The sequence below is a fragment of the Thamnophis elegans genome, chromosome 11 (assembly GCF_009769535.1).
Source record: "Thamnophis elegans isolate rThaEle1 chromosome 11, rThaEle1.pri, whole genome shotgun sequence".
NCBI lineage: Eukaryota > Metazoa > Chordata > Lepidosauria > Squamata > Colubridae > Thamnophis > Thamnophis elegans.
This window is the reverse complement of record NC_045551.1, coordinates 21,732,890-21,751,389: the sequence shown is the minus strand read 5'-3', so window position 1 is coordinate 21,751,389 and position 18,500 is coordinate 21,732,890. Positions and strand designations below refer to the sequence as shown.

Here is an 18,500-nt window from a genome sequence, read left to right as displayed (position 1 = left end):
GCTTTGTTCTGTGTTCACCTTTGTTGCACCCATATTTCCAAATACTTTAATAAACTACTTTGCTGCTTTCAAGTTGTTGTCTCAGGTAATTCCATATGTGAGCATGTACTGTTTATAACAACTATAATATCAATCTCCATGTCCATGATTTTTTTTGTTAAAAATTGAAAACTTCTAAAAAATTATTTTTTCTATTGTAAAGTATCGGTTTACAATAGTTTACAAAAGTTCTTGACTCTTAAAAAAATCCATCCCTATCTTCCCTGTTTTAAATGTCTGTCTCTCTTTCCATGATTTTTTATTTTTCATATTTTCATAGGAAGTATATTCTTGAAAAAAAAAATTATCAAGTGTTTTGAGCCAGAAATGGCAACCCACAACTGCTTAGTTAATTTAAACAAAAAACAAAAAACGGCGGGGCAGAATATTAACTGACTTACATGAATTCATCCATTCTCCATAAATCCATTTCTGGTTTACAGAGGCTTTATTTTTAGCATTATTTATATTAATGTGTCCCTTTGTATGTTAGTGTGTTGGTCACAAACATGCAAAGATACGTAGGCATGTCCATTTACTTGGTTGCTTTTTAGAAAGTTGTTGTGGCAGCTTCATCAAGTTGAAATGTTGAATTGCTTTGTCCACAATCTTCATGAATGGCAGCAGTTTCAATGGCATCAGTTTTTGCTGCCTGCTTTTTCCTGCACATAAAAATAATACATTGATTAGTATTTAACTATTTAAAAACTATCAGCATGTGCACAGAAAATACAGTGTTTTTCCAGTAAACTTCTGCTTAATATCAGTCTTGACAAGCATTTGAGACATGGTAGGTATTGGTTAAAAATACCAGTGAGATACATGAACTGAGAAAGGAGATGGCTGAGGAATTCTGGCAGTTGAAGTCCACCTATCTTAAAATTCACAAGGTTGAGAAACACTGTCATATATTGTACAAAATGAACCTTGATTTAAGACTAAAGATCCATAAATAGCACTTACTTTTTTCGATCTTTCTGTCCAATAATGATCAAGGTGATGATTCCAATCACTACGATACCAATCACAACTCCAAATACTACAAGCCACACCGTTATGGGTGATTCATAAGGTGGTGCCAATGTTGGTAAGAGGCCAACAAATTCCAAAGTTTGATCAGTCAGTCTGAAAGCTTCATTGATTCGGTCCCGAGACAGACTGTAAATTAAGTTGGAAATTTTCTTTAAAATATTTCTAGGCATTCTACTAAAGTGTTTATTTTGCAATTGTAAAGTGAACCTGCAGTGATATGTATAACAAGTATTAGATGTCCTTCCTTCCTTCCTCCCTCCCTCCCTCCTTTCTCTCTCTCAGAATTTCTGCTGTTTAGTTTGGCCTTTTACATTTTATCAATAAATAAAAAGTTATACATTCACTATTTATGGAGACCCCATTGACAATTTTCATCTTTCCTGACACTGTAGTATATTTAAATGTTTTAGACTTTTAAACTATTCTAAAGTGGTAGAAGACATTCTTATTTTGTTTGCCTTGTAATTCAGTTTTTATTTTTCAGTCGTATGTCACATTCATTATAATTTATTTACCTAAATTTATATGTGATTGCAGTCTGATAGTTCAGTACAATGTGAACATACTTTGATCTATTTGCTCTATTGAATTTGGAGGGTGGATGTTGATATGTAGTAGGTATTGCTATCAAATTTCAATATTTAATGAATTACAAGAAGAAATTTGTTAGATTAGATCTGATCTTAGTATTAAAATGTAATGCCATTAGACTGCATTCTGTTGTTCTATTATCACAATATATAAGATGATAATTATTATATACATGACTCAACACTGGAAATAGGCTATTTTTGTTGATTTTCTCATTCTTATTTCACTCTGAAAAAAAACCATGTTTTGTATGTTATATGTATGTATGGTGTATGTATATCCATACACCAATGATGTTGATCAACTTATTAACATCAACATTATGTGGCTTTCCCATTCTGAGCTTGATTATACGCACAAAGCAAGATAATTTAATGTTGCCTGTATGCCATTTTTTCAAATTACTCATACAATCTTTACTCTATTTTCCTGCATTTAGAAAGTTGTTGCGTTTTGACTGATGACATCATGAATACATCCATAGGTTTCCTTGAAAACAACACGGAAGTAGTTTACTACCATGATTCTTCTGGGATGTTTTTTGACTTAACAATCTTAAATGTATAGTCCTGATATTCCCTAAAGATATCCCATCCAAGTACAAATCACCCTGACCCTATTGATTTATTTATTTATCCAAAGTTTCACCTGATTGCTTCTTCCACTTCAGATTTAGGAACCAATTCTGAAATATTTGTTGGCATGCTGACTGTAAAATAAAAGGAGATCCTCTCTGTCACAGGACTCACATGGACATTATCTGTTCTGGTGGGAGAGAAATTTATATTGATTAGAAATATTCAGGCTTAGAACTATCTGTGTTAATATTTGATCCAAATTATATGCCAACAAAGGGATCCCTCCCATTGTCATTAGAATATGTCGATTGCAAACACTGACTACATAATATTTATTTATATATGCAAAAAGGTGGAAAAAGAGCTCAAATAATCCAAAAAATACATATTTAATCTTCTTATGAAATATCTAAATAAATGGACACCAATAACTAAAATTAACTTAATATTCTTTACATAGAAAATACGATTTTTTTCCTTCAGGATCAAATTATTTGAGTCTATACTTCTGGCAGCCTTACACAAATTATTAGAAAGAGTAAAGCAACATCTTGTCCGAATCATATGTATTTTCATATCAGATATTTCCCTCTATATCCTTCTATTATAATAGATAATAATGAGAAAATAAATGAGAAAAATAATGTTTTCTATTATCTATATATTCTATTTTCTTGACAATATTTCCCACTTTCCTTCTTTTCCTTTTCTCCTTTCTCCCTCTTTTTCCATTGCTCAGGTGAGCCATATGAAACATTCTAGGACAAGGATGTCAAACTGGCGGTCTGCAGGCCTGAAGCATCCAGCACAAGCCATGACCACCCCAGTTCTGTGAATGGGAAAAATGTCGCTAAACATATGACAGCATCATGATGCTATGAGATTGATTCCTGTGTTCTAGGAGTATGGAAAATAGAGCTCAACTGGGATTGTAGGCGAAGAGAAATTACTTTTTCTCTCCTGTTTTCAAACAGAAATAGAATTTCTATAATTAATAAAGTATTTAATTAATTAAGCATTTACAATTAAAGCTAATCCCATCTATTACACTATTACACTTGTTAGATCAGTGCGAATGCAGCAGGTGAGAGTAGCTAGTGATTTCAGCACTTTTTATTTCCAGCAAAATGTGACTTCGCTCTGCCGGCTGGGCTGCCAGAATTCACCCTTTAAGGAGCTCCAGGCAAACAAGCCAGCCAATGACAGCAGTTCAAATTTCTTGCAGTTGGGACAGCCAATCCGTGGCGAGTATGACATCTTATGTAGATTCTAGCCAATCCGCAGCAAGCATGAAAACTGATGTAGATTTCTGACGTACATACAGACGTAACACACCTCCCCCCTAGAATGAACAGTGTCCAATCCCCCGTCAACGTATGTGATGTAGACCTCCAGGTAGGCAGGGCGCGCCAACTTCCTGCTGGACCTGCGCAGTTCACTTGTCCCCGGGATCTCGGCTGCAGCAGTCAAATCTGCTGTTCCTCCAGCTTCCTGGGAAGGAACCTTCTGGAGCTCCTCGGCCTGCGAGTCGAATTCCGGCCTAGTTCCTTCGGCTTCCAAGACCATCGCTTCCTGCTGGACGCCCTCAATCCCAGATAAGTGGTTGCAGCTGGGTTGGCGTGTAGTTCCCTTGTTGGGCCGGTGTGTAGTTCTCTTGTTGGGCCACTGGGTAGACCTGGTTCCCAGTCATCTGCTTCCCAGCCAGCAGTTGAGCGTGCTACTCAGGGCGGAGATCTCAGGTTCTTTGAAGGTTGCTCTGGCCGTCCACTCGCAGTCCAGTCACCCTGTTTCTTCAGCTTGGTGTCCCCCAGGTAGTGTGAGTTGGGCAATATGCCTCCTCCAGATTTGCCCGTCCTCCAGCTCAATGTGGTATGACTTGGGGCCAGTGACAGCCATGACTCAGCCCACCAGCCAGGTCAGGTAGCTGTGTGTGAATACCTGGTCCTGTATGTTGAATGCCCGCATGGGCCGTATGAGGTAGTCTGGGTGATATCGGTCAAGTCACGATCTCAGCCTTCTTCCTATTAGCCCAACTCCGCTGGGCTCTTGTTGGTGGTCGTATGGGGGGGTGATGTGTTGAGTGAGGAGGAACTGGTTGACTTTTTCATGCCAATTCCCTGGGCCCATTTGGGTGAGGGTTTCCTTGGTTAGTCTCATCATCTGCTCCACCTGCCCATTGCTTGCTGGGTGGAAAGGAGAGATGAGTATGTGCTGGATCCCTTGCTGGGTGAGGAATGCCTCCATGGTCTTGGCTGTCAGTTGTGGGCCGTTATCGGAAACCAGGATGTCAGGTAGACTGGGTGGCGAAGAGTCATCGGAGGGCTTGGACAGTGGCTACTGCCATGGTTGTCTGCATAATGATTACTTCTAGCGATTTGGAGTATGCACCCACGGCAATTAGGAATGTTTGTCCTTCTACTGGCCCTGCAAAATCAATGTGTATGCGGGACCAGAGTCCCTTGGCTGCTTCCCATTCATGAGTGGGTGCCCGTGGTGGCGCTGGTTACATTCCTGGCAGAGTTTGCATATGGCCACTCACTCGGTAATGTCCATCTGGGGCCACCAGATGCAGCTCTGGGCTAATGCCTTCATTCTGATGATCCCAGGGTGCCCCACATGTAACACGTCCATGGCTCTCCTCCAAAGCTTTTGGGGAACAATGACCCTTTCTCCCCACAACACACAGCCTTTTATGATTGACAGTTTGGTTTGCTTGCTGTGGTAACTCTGGTACTCCTCCCCCAGTCTCTCCTGTGGCCACCCCCTCAACACCCAGTTCAGAACTTTCCATAATATTTTGTCCTTTTGGGTGTGTTCTGCAATATCTCTGGAAGTTACTGGGCTGGTTGGGTCGATGTCGATCAGCAGTACTTGGGTGGTGGGTATGGGGTCTTCCACTAGTTCTGGCAGTGTGCAGTGGCTGAGAGCATCGGCGTGGCTGATGTTTTTGTCAGGTTGGTGGATCAGCTCACAGTGGTACGCAGTGAGGAAAATGACCCATCTGGTCATTCTCTGGGACATGTATAGAGGGGTCTGTTGGTTGCCGGCGAAGAATCCTAATAGGGGCTTATGGTCGATCACTACCTCGAAATGTCTTCTGTATATGTACTCGTGGAACTGCTTGATTCCTGCCACCACGGCCAAGGCCTCTTTATCAATTTGGCTGTAGTTGCGCTCAGCCGGTGACAGGGTCTTTGAATAATATGCTATTGGTGCTTCTGTTCCATCTGGTAAGCGGTGGCTGAGGACCACCCCAACTCCGAAAGGGGAAGCATCACAGGTGATCCGGACCGGCAATGTGTGGTTGTATTGAATAAGGACGCTGTCAGATGAGAGGAGGTCTTTAGCTGCTGCGAACGCTTGGTCTTCCCTCCGTCCCCAAGTCCATGGTGTTATCTTCCCCAGGAGATTGTGCAGCGGCTCAGCAATGGTGGTCTTCTGTTGTAAAAAAATGCTGTAGAAATGTAACAGTCCCAAAAAGGCTTGTAGTTCTGCCTTATTCTTTGGGGTGGGAGCGTTCTTAATGGCGTTCACCTTGCTGTTGGTCAGGTGGATACCCGACCTATCTATTAGGTAGCCCAGGAACTCTACCTGTCTTACGCCGATTTTGCATTTATTAGGGTTTACTTTGAGTCCTTTTTCCTGGAACCTCCCCAAGGTCTCGTGCACGCGTTCCATCAACTGGCCTATTGACTCTCCTGATATAAAAACATCATCAAAGTATGGCATCACCCCTGGGATCCCATGCAATAGCCATTCCATTAGGCACTGGAAAAGTCCTGGGGCTATGCTGACCCCAAACTGCAACCTGGTACATTTAAATAGATTTTTTTTTATTTTTTAGACATTTTTATATTAAATATATTATGGAATATATTATGACTGTTACCATATACTATTCTGTTTCTGCCCTGGATTAATGTAGTCTAGAATGTGTGAGGGTACATAATATATACTCATATGAAACACGCGCATACACACTATATGTGTGGTGTGTGGTGTGTGTGTGTGTGTGTGTGTATGGTGTGTGTGTGGTGTGTGTGTAATCAGAGATCAATAGTTTATTCAGAGAAGAAAGGCAAAATGAAAGTCATGGCAGTGCAACTGAAGGGCACTTCACCATAAATGGAGTGTTATTTTGCCTTGTTTGATCTCCCCTTGCAGACACTATTGTCATGAAATAGTATAAAAGTAATCCCCATTGAAGATAAAAGGAAATATACTTACTGAAACAGCACTGTTTTATTCTTGATTTCTAAAAAGTACTTCTGCATGGCATAGGCGATGGTTGATTTAAATAAATACATTTCACTCGCAGTCCAGTTGTACTGTAAATTCAAGGTGACAATTACATTGACAGTTGCATGCTTAGATACAGCCCCTTGAAAATAGTTTTCAAATTACTTTCGCCTTACTGGAAATATCTCTATATACGTTTTCATCTATGTAACTGAGCACACAATTGAATTCAGATACAATATTAGGATCTCTACAAATACAATCAGCCTCCAAACTATTCTCTGGTTACAGAGATTCCCATTTTCTCTTCACCTCCCACCCCGCGGGCGAGTGAATAATCTCCATCCTATTAGAAGAGGCATATCAGGTAAGTACCAATGTCCTTTTTCACCATTAAATGAGGAAAAACTTTTCTTTGTCAAAAATTGATAGGAGGAAGATAAAATAACTGTCTTGAAAAACTGAAAGACTGTTGTAAAAAGCACAGAATTGTTCAGTTATTCTTTATTGTTTCTGAGGGTAGGACCAAAAAATTATTCAATTTAGATATCTTGGTGATGTTGGCCAGAAAATGAAAAATGTCTCAAGTAAAAATAGTGTGTTATATGAAAGCTCAATATTTGACAAAGGGATTTCCAAATGCACTGATCTTTTACACAATGTTCACCAAAATTCAAGCTTCTGCACACTTTTTCTATTTTCCACAGATTCTCTATTTTTCCCCATCATACCTTTATTGTTTGCCTAAAGGTGAGAATTATATTCTATCTTCATAGGATTGCATTGTGATCTATTTTCATTGTACTTAAAATAAATCCCAAATAATGAAATTAAGATGACATCATCTACTTACTGCATCATCACCGAGTGCTCTTTTCAAGCTGATCCTCACTTTGATGGCATACTTAGAATCTAGATTTAAAAAGAGAGAAAATAGAATTAATAATGTATACTTCAAAATATTCTTATTTATAATTCAAATTGCTACTGATTTTTCCCCAGTTCTTTCTCTGAAATGGTCAGAGCAGCATCAATAGACAAGGATGCCTCCCCCCCCAAAAGAGGGTCATATATTACATCATACAACAAAACCTACATGGAGTCCAATTTACATTCCAACCAACATTTTCATTGCTGTTCTGTTTCTCCAGCCACTTGAGTAAGGGATCAAAGTAGTGACGAAATGGTGTTGCATCCATCTTTTGGCTTTTTGTAATACTTTCTAAAGCTTTTGTCCAAGGCTGAGAACTACCCAAAGCAAGCATATCCCTGTATTTAAAAAGACATAGGAAATTTTGATCACTTGTCAGACTCGCTGTGTTAAGGAAAGACAAGGCATACTAAATTCAAGAAGAGTTCTAATCAGCACCAACAAAGACTGTGGTAAACATCTCGAATGAATAGGATAATAGAATTCAGCTGTTACAGCTGAATAGGGCCCAGATTTTCAGTTGTGCATGCCTGATGCTAAAGTGAAGAGCAATCTCATCGAAACCCAGAAAACTCTTAAAAGTGTACAAAAAAAATATGGAACAGAACTTCCTCTGTGTAATTGCTATTATAACATCAGTTTCCAGGTAATATGACATATCTCTAAAATCCATGAGAACTGCATACCTTGATTATTGAGAGATTCCTTTAGACTATGGGTTCATATGGATGTTAGCATTTGCTTTCCCTCCATCCAGAATCTAAATCTTTTGAACTTGAAAACTTACAAGCATGTTTGGAACTTGAAAGCTTACAGGGTTGACAGTGAAGAGAGGGGCCTAATTTTCATCTTATCATCTGTTTCTTCTTTTAAAGCAAATGTAGACTAACAGTATCTGGATCCTACAGTAAAAATGTATTTCACTACAGCTATTCAAATGATACATTGTGAAGCAAGTTCTCGCTTACTTCAAAATGTGTCCAGCATCTGTAGAATGAGAAATCTCACATTTATAAAGTTCCCCTGTGTGACCAGCAGCTTGGCAAAGTGCCTCTTGAAATTGGAACTGGTAAATGGTCCTTGTATAATATCTAGAAAAGGGAAAGGGAGAAGATAAAACCAATTTACTGATTACAGTAAGAATATCAACATTTTTCTGAAATTGGGCAGCTATAGAAATTAAATAAATAAAACATTTTATAAAGTTAGTTTTATAGAAGTAATTTTATTATATTAAAATGCTGATCACATCAAGATATTTCATTCAGCCTATCTGCTTATCACATATCACCATTATTTTATCAAGAGATTAGAGCTGTGCAAAGTTTTAAAGTGGTGCTTCAATTTGAGGAATTCAAAAAGAAATTGAAATTCTTTTTAACAAAAATAGTAAAAAATAAAGAAGCAAATAAGAGTAACAAGTTAAACCTTATGAAAGAGTAGTCATTGGCAACATGAAATAGAGCAGCAGGGTCACAATATTCTTCGTTGTGAGGCAATGGCTCCACAACCCCGACTATCTCTCGCCTGCAGAAAAGAGAAATGTTTCCATTAGTATTTGAGAAGAAAGCAAGATTTAAAGTCAGACACTTTGTTGTATTAAGAATTGAACTGCTAAAAAAATGTCAATATATTATAAAAGCTTTTGTCCCAGTTTTACACATACATTGACTGAATCCCTCATATAAAAGAAAGAGCATTGTCCTCAAGGCAGGCATCTCAAGTATATTTACGTTTCTGATAATATAACATAACATAATATAACATAACTATGATATGATGATATGATATGATATGATATGATATGATAGCCTGAATCAGAACTTGGTTTTGTATAACCCACACAAGGGACAAGTACAACGGAACCTGAATTAAGCTTAAAACTTGGACTTAGAATAAAGGGCTCTTTCAGTGTTCCTAACTTTGGTTTTCTTCTGTCATGTTTTACTTTCACCTTTTTATAAGTTAAACGTTATTATGTCTTGGAAATGGGGCAGAGTAGATAAAGTGATAGCTACCTGTGATGGCTACCTGTGATGGGAAAATAACGGAGGCTGGTATATTCTTGAGTTTTCAAACTACTGCAGTAATTCATCTTTCAGAAAAGATGCAGCATCTCATCCTTTAGGTTCAGCTCAGCCATCTATTTGTTGCTGGATGACCCTTCTGTCAGCTGCTCATCTTCACTTTCTTTGAAGCTTGCTAGCAACTGCTATAACCAGGGTGGAGGGGGCATCTGAAAGGGGAAGCATGCTGGGGGTGTGAAAGAATGCTATGGGAAATTGGGGAGTATGGACACTAAAAGGAACCAGAGGTACCAACCAAGCCCATTTGCTGAGCTTCAAGGACACCAATCCTGGGAAAGGAATTTACAGTGCCTGAGGCACCAAGTTCCCAAAACATTGGAACAAGATCCGATTGGACTGTTCTCCCAGTGGGCAGGGCTTTGGGCACTGGAGATTGCTTTCAATATATGATTTTCATGTGGTTTTTTCCTCAGCACTTGCCTCAGCAACGCTGCACCCAGCATCTCTAGTAAAAGTACCTTTTATCTAAAACTTATGGATCAAAATTTATGGAGTAAAACTTTTATAGGAAGTAGCTGGGGCCAGTCTGACACCTTCTTTTTAACTCTCCAAGCACAGGAGGAGATATGTCAATGTGACATCGCCAGAAACCACAGAATGGCCCTTTTTAATAATTCTTTACTTTCTTATTTATTTAATAAATACATTTCTGTGACTGCACATTTCACTAAACATGACTCTGGATAGTGTACCCACCAACAGTTAAAACAATATCACAACAATTAAAAATCTTTTTAAAAAATAAATAAAGATGAGATCAGTATGGTAAATAAAAGGCTTTGGGAGAACACCCATATAAACATAACACAACTATTGCATAGGCTCCTTGTGGGATCCCCAAAATGCTAGAAGAACCAGATTTTAGGCCTTCCCAAATGCTAATAGAGATGGAGCTAACTCCACATGGGGAGAGCGGTGTGATGAGATGGGTAGATATGACCAGGAAATGGCAGTCCATCTAATACCTTGGACCCATGATATGCAGAACTTTAAAGGTCAAAACTAGCATACAAGGTGCCAGCTAGTACAATTTATGAAACAGAAGTATAAGATGTGTCAACCAAGAGGCACACATAACTGTCCATGCAGTCACATTCTGCACTGGCTGAAGCTTTCACATAATCCTCAAGGGCAGCTCCATGTAGATTGCATTTCAATAATTAATTCTGGAGTAATCAGGGCATGAATGACTTTGAGTAGCGCCTCATCGTCCAAAAAGGACACAACTGATTCATAACATGAAGTTGTACAAAGGCCTCCCTATGAGCAACTAGAAAGCTGATCAGGAATCATGAGCCTAGAAGGCCTGTCTGATGTCTCCATCTGGAGTAGGGCCAACATATCAGAGCCAAAGTTGGTAAAATCCCAGTTCCAAAACCCCAAAACCCAAGCCACTTATCAGTTTTGCCAGAGTTCAGCTGAAGTCTGTTGTTCCGCATTCAGACTTCTACAGTTTCCAAACTCTGGGACAAAAAATCAATGGTATCATTTAATTGTCCAGGGGCGGAGATGTATATTTTAATATTATGAACATACTGATGATAGCCCCACCCATGGTGACAGCTAATATTAAACGAGAGTGGAGAGAATACCAAGCCTTGTGACATCGCATATATTAGGGGCTGTAGGTAGGATTTCTGACTCCTAATTAACATTGACTAGCAGTATTCTTATAGGAAGGAAAACAACCACATGTTCTCTGGTATCAAAGGCAGCCAAGAAGTAAAGGAGAGCAAGGACAGATAAATTACCCAAGTCCTACTGCTACTAGAAAATCATGCAAAAGCATGACCAATGCTGTTTTCACTCCATTACTAGGCCTGAAGCCTGATTGAAATGGGTTCAAATAATCCACTTCATCCAGGGTCTGCTGAAGCTGCTGTACAACCACCTTCTCCACAACCTTCCCTCAGAAAGAAAAGTTAAATACTGGATGAAAATTGTGGTGGGATCAGCAATAGCTTCTTGAGGAGGAGACGGACCAAAGCCTCAAGGAGTGCCAGGATGAATTAACAGTCAAACAAAGACTCAATATATCTATTTTACCCCAAAACAGTATTAAATTTCAGGGCTATCATCATAAGGTATTTGAGACATCAATTGATTGGTTTTCTATCCCCCTTTTTATTGTTCTCTATAATAAGAGCATTTTGTCAGGAGAGCATGTCTTGGCAAATGTACCATAAACTTGATAATGAAATAGAGAATAAATGAATTTTTAATAAGTTCTCTTTCCATTACTCTTTACTAATAATAAATATTTACTGAGCTGAAACATTTCACCATTCCAGAGATTTTTCATATTTTTCTATAGTTGTGTCTTTTACTTACTTCATTTCCCACCATTTCTTCATCCATTGATCTTTGGGGATTTGCTCAGCAAATACCATCCATCGCCATTTCTCTAGCATGTACGTGAAAGGCATTGTTCCAACAATAGTCAGTGCCTGTTTGAGCAGAAAATTGATATCTGTTTCTGAAAAAGAACAAAATTGATTGAAAGGATTAAGTAGAAATTCTGTGTTGTTGAAATTGCAATTGTGCTGCCCCAGCAGTATATAGCTAATGTAGGAATTAAGAACTGTCTCCTTTAAGAAACTACCTCATGGGAAATGTAGGAAGAGACTGCCTTATGGGAAATGTAGTTCCATAACATGTGATCACATCTATGTTTCTGATTGGCCACTGGGACATTTTGCCCGGATGCAAAGTTTATAGCCGGTCAGTTTGAATGCCTTTGTGAACCGGAATAGTAGTGTGTATCTCCACTCAGCATGGGAGTAAAATCATCATCTTTTTACACCACGTGATGGAGCAGATTATGGAAAGTCAGAAGTATCTTAACACCAGTGATGTGCAGTCAGGGGAGGCAGGGGAGGCAGGGCCTCACCACTGTCATCATGAAAAGAAAAAAAATTAAAAGGAAAAAGGCTGAGGTAGTTGCTGCCAGAGTCACAGTGGATGGCTCTGGTTAGTGCTTAACTGTTTAAAAAAGCCTCTTTAAAAAGTGCCCTCTGCAGGAGGAGGCGAGAGACCCACGTGCCTCCTTTAGTCTATCTTTATGATTACTTGAGCAGAGTTAAGCAAGGGTTAAAAGGCAAAAAATTCCTTATGTAGAGGAGGGACGTGGTTCTCTCACCTCCTCCTGAAGAGGGCACTTTTTTTAGAGGCTTTTTTTAAACAGTTAAGCAGAGTCATCCATTGGAGACTCTGGCAGCAGCAGCTCTTGCCTTTTTCTTTTTACATTTTTTACATTTTCACCATGGCAGACAAGAGGAGAGTTGAAATCCTCTGTGACACAGCTGGAAAAGGTATGTGGGTCAGAGGGAGGGGGGGGGAATTCAAAATTATTGTAATTTGTAAGTAATTGTAATTTGTATTATTATAAGTAATGTGTGTGTGTGTGTGTGTGTGTGTGTGTGTGTGTGTGTGTTTTACCTGCCTCTGCTAGAGCGTGGGCTGGCACTTTATTTCCCAGCCCTGGGGCACCTTTCCACATTTGGCAAAGCTCCTGCTCTACCCGCAAAAGGCAGCCTCGCCGCTGCCTCTGTCTATTCCCTTTGCCCGCTGTCCGTTAAGAACAAAGCCCACAGTGGGGAAGCTGCTTGTTTGTCTGTCTGGGATTCTTTGGGGGTTGTGTGTGTGTATGGTGAACATATCACTGGAGCAGCCAAAAGCCTCTTTCTTGACAGCACTTTCAAGAAAAAGGCTTTTGGCCGCTCTGGCAGTATGTCCGCCATTAGAGGTGGAACAGCAAAAGCCTCTTTCTTGAAAGCACTGCCAAGAAAGAGGCTTTTGGCTGCTCCTGGCGCTATGTCTGCCACACACACACACACACACACACACACACACACACACACACACACCAAAGAATCCCAGACATACAAACAAGCAGCTTCCCCACCATGGGCTTTGTTCTTAACCGACAGTGGGCAAAGGGAATAGAGAGAGGCGGCGGCGAGGCTGCCTTTTGCGGGGAGAGCAGGAGCTTCGCCAATCACGGAAAGGTGCCTCGGGCTGGGATCCAAGGCATGCTTAACTAGGCAAGGAACTTGTGCAGACCCGCCAGGTTGTGGAAACTGAGGAAAAGAATGGAGGGGAGGGGGGCATGCGGAGAAGAAGAAGCATGCTGAGCTGTCATCAGGGCTGCTGAAGCTTGCGAAGGAGCGGAGGATCCCAGGGCTGCGGACGTGGGGCTTTGATCTGGGGATTCTGGGATCAGCGGCGCTTTTTTCCTCAGCCCTGAATCCACCAATTAATGGATTAAGATCTTTTGAATTAGATGGGATCCCTAATTAAGGGCAGCTGCCACGAAGAACAGGCGAACTTCAATTTAAACCCACCGGGTTTCCCTCAAGTGGGAATTCTCATCTTTGCCTGTCCTAATTCAGACACTTTCCTTTCCTTTTTGGATCACATTCTCTTCAGCCGATCAAGAGGCATTCTGGGAATCAAACCCAGTTCAGGGCTGAGGAAAAAAGTGCCGTGATCCCAGAATCACCAGATCAAAGCCCCGCGTCCGCAGCCCTGGGATCTTCCACTCCCTCACAAGCTTCAGCAGCCCCAATGACAGCTCGGCACGCTTCTTCTTCTCCACATGCCCCTCCTCTCCAGTCTTTTCCTCAGTTCCCATGTCCCGGCGGGTCCACACAAGTTTCTCACCTAGTTAAGCGCACCTTGGATCCCAGTCCCAGGGCACCTTTCCGCGGTTGGCGAAGCTCCTGCTCTTCCCGCAAAAGGTAGCCTCACCGCCGCCTCTCTCTATTCCCTTTGCCCGCTGTCGGTTAAGAACACAGTGGGGAAGCTGCTTGTGTGTCTGTCTGGGATTCTTTGGTGTGTGTGTGTGTGTGTGTGTGTGTGTGTGTGTGTGTGTGTGTATGTGTATGGCGGACATACTGCCGGGAGCGTCCAAAAGCCTCTTTCTTGACAGGGGCCAAAAGCTGCTTTCTTTCTTTTTGCCTCACCAGCCATAACCGTCACCGCACGTCACTGCTTAGCACTCAACTGTAAGTTTTGCTATTAAGAATGCCTGATAATGAATCTGAAAGAGATTCCTAAGCATGGAGTTAACTGCATGCCCCAAGCAAGCCTACACTGCCTGAGGCAGAGCAGTAAAAAGATGGTGTTATTTGAGCTCCCATCGAATAAAAAAGACGTTGAAGTTGAATCCCAAACTCCATTTGCATTTTAATTGAGAACAGCTGAGGGGATTCCCCCCTCAGAGAACAGCTGAGGGGATTTGCCCTCTTGGAGCAAAGAGAGAAATCCTATAAGAATGCTGCTAGTTTCAGTGAGAAAGGCTGATTAACTCTCCTGAGGTGAAGGACTTTGTTGTGATTAAGAAAATGTGCTAAAAGGGGGCCAAGAGTTGCATGAGAAAAGCAGTCTCTACAACCTGGCTGGCTCAATCTGCTCTGAAAAGCCTGTTTTTGTTTGTGGAAGAGTGCTCGCAGGCTAGACTCTTGTTTCTCCTCTAATATACTAAGAAAGCAGACCCTGCAAAGTTAGAAAAGCATGTTTCCCCTCTCTCCTTGTTCAAAAGCAAGATCAACTTTGTTTCCATCTAATTGAGCTCCAGGGGAGGGGACCCAGGAATCGCATGATAAAGCAACCCCTCCTCCTTCCAAACCTAACAAAAAAGAGAAACCTGTTGCAGTGAATCAAAGCAGATCCAAGCTTCATTTCTTAAGTCAGTGGTTCTCAACCTGTGGGTCGGGACCCCTTTGTGGATCAAACGATCCTTTCACAGGGGTCGCCTAAGACCATTGGAAAACACATATTTTCAAAAAAATTGGAAAACATAAAATAATCTTATGGTTGGGGGTCATGAGGAACTGTATTAAAGGGTCGCAGCATTAGGAAGGTTGAGACCCACTGCCTTAAGTGGTTGTAAAAGCCTCATGGAATGGTCTCCATGAAAATGAAATTTGAATAAGAAAAAGGTCAGCTAGTCCAGTTCCGACCTCCCAAATCCTTTGAACTTTATTGATAAGTTGTCCTGGCAATGAGGGGCAATAAAGAGGCCCCAACCATCCCAGCATCCTTACTTTGTTTGTGCAAAGTCTTTGGGCAGCCAAAGGACCATAAGGCAGATGCAATAGCAATAGCAATAGCAATAGCAGTTAGAGTTATATACCGCTTCATAGGGCTTTCAGCCCTCTCTAAGCAGTTTACAGAGTCAGCATTTTGCCCCCAACAACAATCCGGGTCCTCATTTTACCCACCTCGGAAGGATGGAAGGCTGAGTCAACCCTGAGCCGGTGAGATTTGAACAGCCGAACTGCAGTCAGCTGAAGTAGCCTGCAGTGCTGCATTTAACCACTGCGCCACCTCAGCTCTTATGCAGTTCAGCTGAAGAGATTAAGGTATGTTCTTGTTGATTTGTTACTATTGTTTATGAATTATTGGGAAAGGCTCAACCCCTTTAGGAGGTACCAAGCTAGCCAAGTCCAAGACAGGTTCCAAGTTCAGGTAAAGACCCTTAGGAATTCCAGAACTGAGAGTTAGCTTGACAAACCTCAGCAAGGAAAATGCCATTTCCAATCACTCCAAACAGTAGGCACAAGCAGTGCCCTCTAGTGGCTCCTCTACAAACTACAGTCCAGTATTTTAACCAACACTTGCAACGTACCCTAGTGGCTGGCACATGAACTGCACCTTCATCTCCAAAGTTTTGCAATGCAGCCTAGTGGCCGATCAGTGATCTGCACCTGTATCTACAAAGTTTTGCAATGCACCCTAGTGACAAACAAGTGAACTGCACCTGCATCTACAAAGCCTTGCAACACACCCTAGTGGCTGACAAGCAAACTGCCCCTGCATCTACAAAGCCTTACAATGCACCCTAGTGGCCGACAAGTGAACTGCGCCTGCATCTACAAAGTTTTGCAATGCACCTTAGTGGCTGACAAGTGAATTGAACTCAAAGAATTCATAACACATTCAAGAAACTTTCTGAGCTAGTCCTAGTTATAGAATCTTCTCCAGCCATGGCAGAAGGATCAGACATGCCGAACCCCATACCTGAATCCAACACAGACTCAGAATTGGATGTCCAACTGTCAGAAAAGGCAGAAGCACCTCAGATAGCTTATGACTTAAGGCAGCATAGAAAGCCTACGCAGATTAAACAGTCAAACCTCTTGGAGGATTGGGACAGGCTATATCAAAAGCGAAAGAATTGCTGAAAGAAGTTGCAGCAACTCTTCGACAAACTCAAAGACGAGTTATCCTCCAAACACCTCCGTTCATTAGACAATGACATGAATAAGCACTTCACAAATTGATAGTTTATGAGGACCGCCTCAATGACATCCAGCTACATCTAAATGATGATGAAGAACTCCAGAAGGATGCTGCACATTCAGACATTAAACAATGTACAAAGGAGTTTCAATGTAACAAAGACCTTATCCAAACCAGTCTGAAGAGGGAGACTGTCCTGGAAAAGAAGGCCGAGTCCAAGGTGTCTTATCTTTCGCATGCAACATCTCAGCATGTGACTTCCTCTCAGGTTTCTAAAAAAGCATTCCCATCTAGTCCCAAGGACACATTGGGCACAAAAGCCATGTCTGAGGTGTCTCGACATTCGCAGGCTTCATCTCAGCAGTCACACGCAACCTCCACTCTCATTAATGGGACAACATCCCACTCAAGACCGTGTCAAGAACATTTCACGACTTCAACAGTCAAACCAGTTTTAGGAGCAACAGTGTTCCAGACCAGCAAAGAAGACAATGACTTGGCCTTGTTAATAGAAAACAAAGAATTTCTGAGGCTCATGGACAAGGAACTTCAACAGCAAGCTACCAAGAATTGGATGACTCCACTACCCTTCCGCATACGCAGGCAGCGTCTTCCAAACAACCATGAGCAACCTCTCTCTTGCCTCTTCAATCTGAGAAGCCCAAAATGAAAACTCATTTAGTGGAGTTCCTAGACAAGGTGTCCAGAATGGACATGCAGAACTTGCTCCACCTCTGAGAAATGATGAGGAATGCTGGTACCTGCCATCCTTTGGGGTGTACCACCCACAAAAGCCAGGCCAGATTTGAGTAGTCTTCAATGCCAGCATACAATTCCGAGGTCTCCCTCTGACCAAGGTCCTTCTCACAGGACCTGACCTCACAAACAGTCTGGTCAGCATGCTCATTCACTTCAGAAAGGAAGCCATAGCCATCATGGCTAGCCCAGTAGATGTTCTACTTATTCCTTGTCAGAGAGGACCATCAAAACTACCTACATTTTATGTAATCCAGTGTCAAACAGCACAACCAACTGAAGCAAGAATGGGAGATGTGGCGTGCCCCCCTGAGTTGTCGCCAAAGTGTTCCTGTGCAGCGCATGTATGTTCCCATCTTGCCTGTCACCACAACAAAAGCAATAACAGCCATAGGATACATCAGAGTCTACGGCGGGGAGAACAACGTTCACATCGGTTTCATCATGGAAAAGGTGAAACTAGCACCATAAGTACCTCTCAACCATTCCGAGAGCCAGCTCGCTTCAAACGCTTCTCCAGATGGAGACCTCTCATGTTGGGCTTAGCAGTTATTGCCCTTACTATCCTCATGGCAGAGGTAGCAGCTATCATCAACACTCAATCTTTGGTTCCAGAGTCTTCGGGTCCTGAAAACGCAACTGTCCTCACCCCAGCCACCTTGCTGACCCTGAAGACAGGTGACTGGCCATCACCAGCAGGCAACTTCATTCCCAAAGACATGTTTTGGAACTCATGGCCTAAGGAACTTATGTCCATCATAACTCATGGCCTATGGGAGTTGTGCACCGAGTCCTACCCAGTGATGATGAACTAGTTCGCCAAATGAAAGTTCAAGTCACAAAGCCGCTGGAGTCAGGTCATGACCAGCAGACTTCCACCAAGCAGCTCTACACCAGATCAATCACTGACCTAGTACTGCTGCTACAAAAGACTGAACTAGAAAATTAAACCTCAAGTTTTGTATGCCTTGCGTTTACTTCATTGTTTGCACTGTTTGATGC

General features: G+C 41.7%; 1 protein-coding gene across 1 annotated transcript in view; it reads right to left on the bottom strand.

Moving 5' to 3' along the window:
• Positions 1 to 445: 445 nt before the first annotated feature.
• The window catches only part of ACE2 (angiotensin I converting enzyme 2), a 38,736-nt gene continuing 20,681 nt past the window's right edge, over positions 446 to 18,500 (bottom strand). The window contains exons 10-18 of the mRNA XM_032227043.1: positions 11,829 to 11,973; positions 8,839 to 8,937; positions 8,379 to 8,501; positions 7,576 to 7,748; positions 7,333 to 7,391; positions 6,468 to 6,568; positions 2,311 to 2,427; positions 1,003 to 1,197; positions 446 to 701 (exon numbers count right to left, since the gene is read on the bottom strand). Coding sequence (XP_032082934.1) covers positions 590 to 701; positions 1,003 to 1,197; positions 2,311 to 2,427; positions 6,468 to 6,568; positions 7,333 to 7,391; positions 7,576 to 7,748; positions 8,379 to 8,501; positions 8,839 to 8,937; positions 11,829 to 11,973 — 1,124 coding nt within the window. The 3' untranslated portion in view covers positions 446 to 589. The remainder of the gene's footprint in view (positions 702 to 1,002; positions 1,198 to 2,310; positions 2,428 to 6,467; positions 6,569 to 7,332; positions 7,392 to 7,575; positions 7,749 to 8,378; positions 8,502 to 8,838; positions 8,938 to 11,828; positions 11,974 to 18,500) is intronic.